The 5274-nt window shown below is 40.7% G+C and overlaps 1 protein-coding gene across 1 annotated transcript; it reads right to left on the bottom strand.

Annotated features, from left to right (window-relative positions):
- Positions 1-1082: 1082 nt before the first annotated feature.
- On the bottom strand, positions 1083-4537 carry LOC109891897 (homeobox protein Hox-B10a-like). Its single transcript, XM_031827231.1, has 2 exons — positions 3680-4537; positions 1083-2079 (listed from the first exon to the last, which is right to left on the bottom strand). Exons 1-2 carry the CDS (start codon positions 4458-4460, stop codon positions 1802-1804), a joined length of 1059 nt encoding a protein of 352 aa, XP_031683091.1. The 5' UTR covers positions 4461-4537; the 3' UTR covers positions 1083-1801.
- Between the last annotated feature and the right edge of the window lie 737 nt (positions 4538-5274).

The following is a 5274-nucleotide window of genomic DNA, read 5'->3' on the forward strand; positions in this document are numbered from 1 at the left end:
AATACATACATCTAGATGAAAACGGAATCAATAGGGATTAAATAATTTTATGTAAACACACTAAATACACGTACGTTATTCGTTTTTTTACTACGTGCAATGGTTATCATGATGATCTGGCATAAGGCTATACGTTGCTTCTTATTTCTAGCCTATAAATGCCACAGACCAGGTCATAATTCCAGCTCGACCAATGTCTAACAATCTGGAAGACAAAAATAAGAGGAAATTCTATGTGGTATGCTTGTAGGTCAACGCTGTTCCCAGGGGGGCGTGAAAGACTGGCCTGTGCGTTGGCTGACAACCCCGCACATCAGCAGCGGAAACTCTGGCATCTGCAACTTGGCTTCTGTTTTTCTTAAAAGTGGGGAAAAAATAATGTATTTTGAATTCAGAAGGTTGGCCACAGTAAATGGTGACCACTGAACCCAGCTAGTGAAAAAGGGGGAAATAAAGTTAAATCCACAAGATACATGTAGGCTAAACTCAGAAAAGTATATTATATACATTATTATTTTTTAAATATTTGTTTTACAATTAATCACTCCTAAATCAGATTAAATTGTTTTCAATTAGACCTTGCATAAACCAAATATATGCATTGACATTGCTTGTTAGGATAAGAACATTACACCATACAACTAGGCTACTGCAAACCACAAATACTAGCGTAATAATAATAGTTACAGCAATTACAATCGTCATTACAGGAAGAATAATCACATTACTCGAGCTCATATGACCTGGTAGGAGAAGGCTACTAGGAAGAGGGATGGGCTAAGGGTGGTAATAGGTGTCTAGAACTAGTAATTATTGCAATGGGATGTACCCAACAATTACACTAAATGTAATGGTGGGGAAAATATTTATTTCAGCAGCTGTATGTTTTTCTCCATCTATCTACACATATCGAAGTTGCAAACTAAGACATATGGGAACTGGGGAATATTTATTCAAGCAGAAGTGATAGGCGAAACTATATAAAAACAAACATTGATAATACAAGACAAAAATATATATTCTATCCCAGGCTTGCCTTTTGGAACGTCAAGGGCTCATGTGCGTAAGAAAACGTTTCCCTATTTCACGGAAAGAGTAACCTTTAATTCTAATGCTCTCATTTAGAAAACATTTGTTTGTTTTTTTATACATCCAATCATGCATTATTGTAATCAACACACTCTTTGTTTCAAGTCAATCTATCTGAAAAAGGACTCCGTATAAACAAGAAATAATGTTTTAAATCCTTCCTATTTTACAAAATTGAAATTCAAAATATTGTGCTGACTGGTGCACATTTTTCAAAGCTTACAAATACAAGTGCGTCCGCAAATAAATAAAATAGTGCTCACGTTATAAATAAAGTGATCCTTTCAAATTGGCTTCCCATAGCCTAGCATGAACTGTAAACAATAGTCTTCGATTCAAGACAGTGGCCTATGTCTGGCAAAAAATACAAATTAAGCAACGTTGCAATCATTCTATTGAGCTATCAACAAACAACTACAAGACAATAATCAAATAAAGTGCTTTTATGAAGGGTGTTGCGGGACAGGGGTATGGAGAAAGAAAAAGCTTCGCAGATATGTCTCCTTCATGGAAAAACTCAAGTATAACCGGTAACAGCCACCACATCCTCATGCAAAGTGTATAGGACATAGATAGTACTTTTATCCAGGTCATCCTTCAGATCAGGGCCTCTACCACATCCTTCAGTATATGGTCCATCCTATTATTGACGTTGCGTCATCTCGTGTCACGTCCATGTAGGCCTGTCTCTGCACACCATGTTTGTGAGGAATCAGATTGGGAAATGTGTGACCGAGTCCCTGGTTCTGTGTTCCCGTGTCATCTTCTTCATCTTCATGCGGCGGTTCTGGAACCAGATTTTGACTTGACGGTCAGTGAGGTTGACACTGCGAGCGATCTCCAGGCGGCGATCGCGAGTCAGATACATGTTGAAGAGGAACTCCTTTTCCAGCTCCAGTGTTTGGTATTTGGTGTAAGGACAGCGCTTCTTCCTCCCCGCCTTCGCCCACAGCCATCCACAGGTTGCATCATTTTCGAATGTTGCATCCTCTGTCAAAACAAGACAAAACAAGTCTTTAGTGGTAGACTGGCAGAACGCAAATTCTTTGTTCCAGGATATGCACATTTCTATAATGCTTCCGCGGGCATTACCTGGCTGAGAATTTCAGTTTATTACGGGATATAATGTCACATGGCATGCCTCTCTCCCCCTATGTATGTATGTATGTATGTGTGTGTGTGTGTGTGTGTGTGTGTGTGTGTGTGTGTGTGTGTGTGTGTGTGTGTGTGTGTGTGTGTGTGTGTGTGTGTGAGAGAGAGAGAGGTAGTACAATTGTTTTGTGTTCTATTTTCTCCTCTAGTTCACTGATTGATAGTTCTCAGGTAGTTCTCTGAAATGCAGGGTTTGTTATCACGTTATCAACAAATGACATTCTACTTGGGCGTGAATTGGGTATTGTCAAAAGAACAAACTATTATCAAAAGGACAAATGGAAAAATATGTAGGACTAGACATGCATAGGAGAGGCATAGGAATAGGTCTTACAAGTATGGTACTGAATTTAACGACTGTTGTGCCTACTGGAGTAAATTCAATTTGCCTAGCAACCCATACGTCAAACAAAAAACGATGCTAGACCCATGTTTGCATCAAATCTATTACACATCTCAATATTTTCCTATGATTCATTTGTAAATGGACAAAAAGCTAAGTAGTAGTCTATCTGAATGTAGCAGATTGATGTGAATGGCGCCTTTACAGCGAGGCATAGGATATTGTTAGGCTAAATGATGCTAGCCTACTGAATAAATCATTATATGACAAAGCTCTAATCTGAGTAGGATATAGAAATCAGACGATTTCACACAAAAATGTACAAATTAATTGAACATTTTAAGTAGAAATGGGTTGTTGTTGACCCATTAATCTGTTTCACTAGGCCTATAATGACAATTTATTTTTAATATGCCAAATGCCGTTGGACAACTTATTTCGACATTTACTATTGACAAACATGTTATAGTTGGAAAGAAAAGTATTATTTTGAACAAAATTACGTAATTTTTGAACACTCAATGGCAAATATTGTCATGTGTGATGACTTTACAACCTGAGTTGAAATATGTAAATATTTGGTTCATTGGTTAACGTACGTGTTATATGACCCCGTTTTTAAATAGGATATTTTACGGCACCTCTCAGTGCTCATTTTACGAAACTATATACATGTTAGCTATAGCATCTAGCATGGCAACAGGCAAATAGAAGCTAGCATTAGCTTTAGCCTACATTTTATTGTGAGACTGAGTCAGTCGGTTATAGTCTACCCTCACATAAACCTGGGCCCACAGTCAACTGTAGGCTACACCTAGCTAACTGTCCCTAAACACAAAGGAGACATCCGCTGTTTTGATGTTCAAAGGAGCGCACAGTAAAATCGAGTGCAATTTAGCCTGGCAGGGTAGTTCCGTGCAATAAATTAATTTTGAGCAATGGCTCCCTTTGTCCTCTCCTCTCTCTTCCCTTTAACAGCCTTAGTAAAAAAAACACCTTGTCTCGATTGACCGGATAATGTTTTCCTGTGGCTATTGCCATGGTCGCGTTCTATCTTTTCAGAGCTTTTTTTAACTTTTCATTCCATTTACCCACCTTGCGACTCCTGTCTGGGACCTTTATCGCCCTTGGGTAAGTCTGATGGGGGCTTGTCTCGCCGTAAACCTATGACTAAGTCTTCCGTGTTGGTCTGACTGCTAGCCAGGGTGATGCTGCTGATATCGCTTCTCTGGGCTGGACACTCACTGCTGCCCAACGCTAAGTCATCAATAACGCGCTTGATGTCAGTGTCTGGATATGGCAGCACCGGGAAGCTCAAGTGGTACAAATGGCTCGAGACTGAGTGGGGAGTGCGCGGTGGATTGGTCGTGGGCAAGCCGTGCACGCTGTTGTGGTACTCCTGGACTTTGAACCCGGAGTATGACTGCTCCGGGCGGAAGTAGCCCTGAATTGGACCAGAACCACCCGTCATGGAGCCCATCTCTGACATTAGTCTGGTGAAGGCAGACACGTCCGGTGACGGTTTTGAGTGGTTGTCCGGTTCCAGCAGCAAATAGGAGGAGTCGTCTTTTCTGTTTGACGCGCTGTAAGGGCACGCACTGACCTGCGGCACTCGGACCGGGCTCAAGTGTGGCTCGTCCCAGTTCAGTATTCCCTGGTGGTATTGGTATCGAGGCTGAGCCATAGCTTCTTGCGGCTGCAACGGCTGGTGCTGGTTCATTGTCCCGGGTATGGCCGTGTTTGGCACGGAACCCCAGTTATGTTGGACTCTGCGGTCCGGGTCAGGGTGGGCGACAGAGGGGGGCTCCTTTGGACGACAGTCCACGAAAGAGTTAACCAAGGACGCCGTGAAAACGAATCTCTCAGAGCATGACATTGCTAGGACATATTTTCGCGAAAAGAGTCTGGCGAGCAGCTTCCTGCAAGGGACCCAATAGCGTCTGGGGTTCACGGGCAGGCTCCTCCCCTTGCGGTGCTGGTTAATTCAAGCGCCTAAATCTGCTATTGCCAGAACTTCCTGTTTAATTGATTTCTGTAATAGGTTGCAGATATCTTATCCATTCTCATAGAGCCATAGCTTATCTTTAATTTAATTAAATGCATATCGCCAATGTGTCAATGGAAGTAGCAGAGTTGTTTTCAAAATGGCTTTCAAAATGGCAGAGATTGACATGTTGTTCACTGCTAGATGGAATATCTGCATTCAATTATATTTTGGACACAGTGTGTAATTCACTCACTCGGTTTAATAATATATTTACGCCTGGCTTGCCTCTATTCCAAGCTGTATGAGCATATTCATATCCGTTCTTAACGTGTATGATTTTATAGGATTAAAGCTTTCAAACCTGTTGTCAAAATTAAGCATAATTTCGCTTCGGCTACAATCCTTTGTTAAAATGGCAATTTTAACAATTTATCAGTCAGATTTATGCCTATAAATTCGACGAAATGTGCAGCAATGTCATATACATCGCAAGAGTTATTAGCTCAAATGCACGCCTAGCAATAGCCTATCACTTACATCATTATGCAGGCTCCTTATAACCTAATGAGTCATTGCTGTTGATGATTTATATTCTGTAAACGTTGTTTTATTGTTTGTACATAAACCCCCCAGCTCTACAAACAATCTTGAATTTTTCCAACAATGGATAAAATACACAAGGATTAATCTTGTAAATGTATTT

This window comes from Oncorhynchus kisutch, linkage group LG6 (assembly GCF_002021735.2).
Source record: "Oncorhynchus kisutch isolate 150728-3 linkage group LG6, Okis_V2, whole genome shotgun sequence".
NCBI lineage: Eukaryota > Metazoa > Chordata > Actinopteri > Salmoniformes > Salmonidae > Oncorhynchus > Oncorhynchus kisutch.

What these genes read in the sequence shown, in the direction of transcription:
- LOC109891897 (XM_031827231.1), bottom strand. Translation starts at nt 4,460, where the DNA reads ATGTCATGCTCTGAGAGATTCGTTTTCACGGCGTCCTTGGTTAACTCT. An exon ending in TCCCAGACAGGAGTCGCAAG is followed by an intron (nt 2,080 to 3,679) that starts GTGGGTAAATGG and finishes TTGTTTTGACAG; the next exon opens with AGGATGCAACATTCGAAAAT.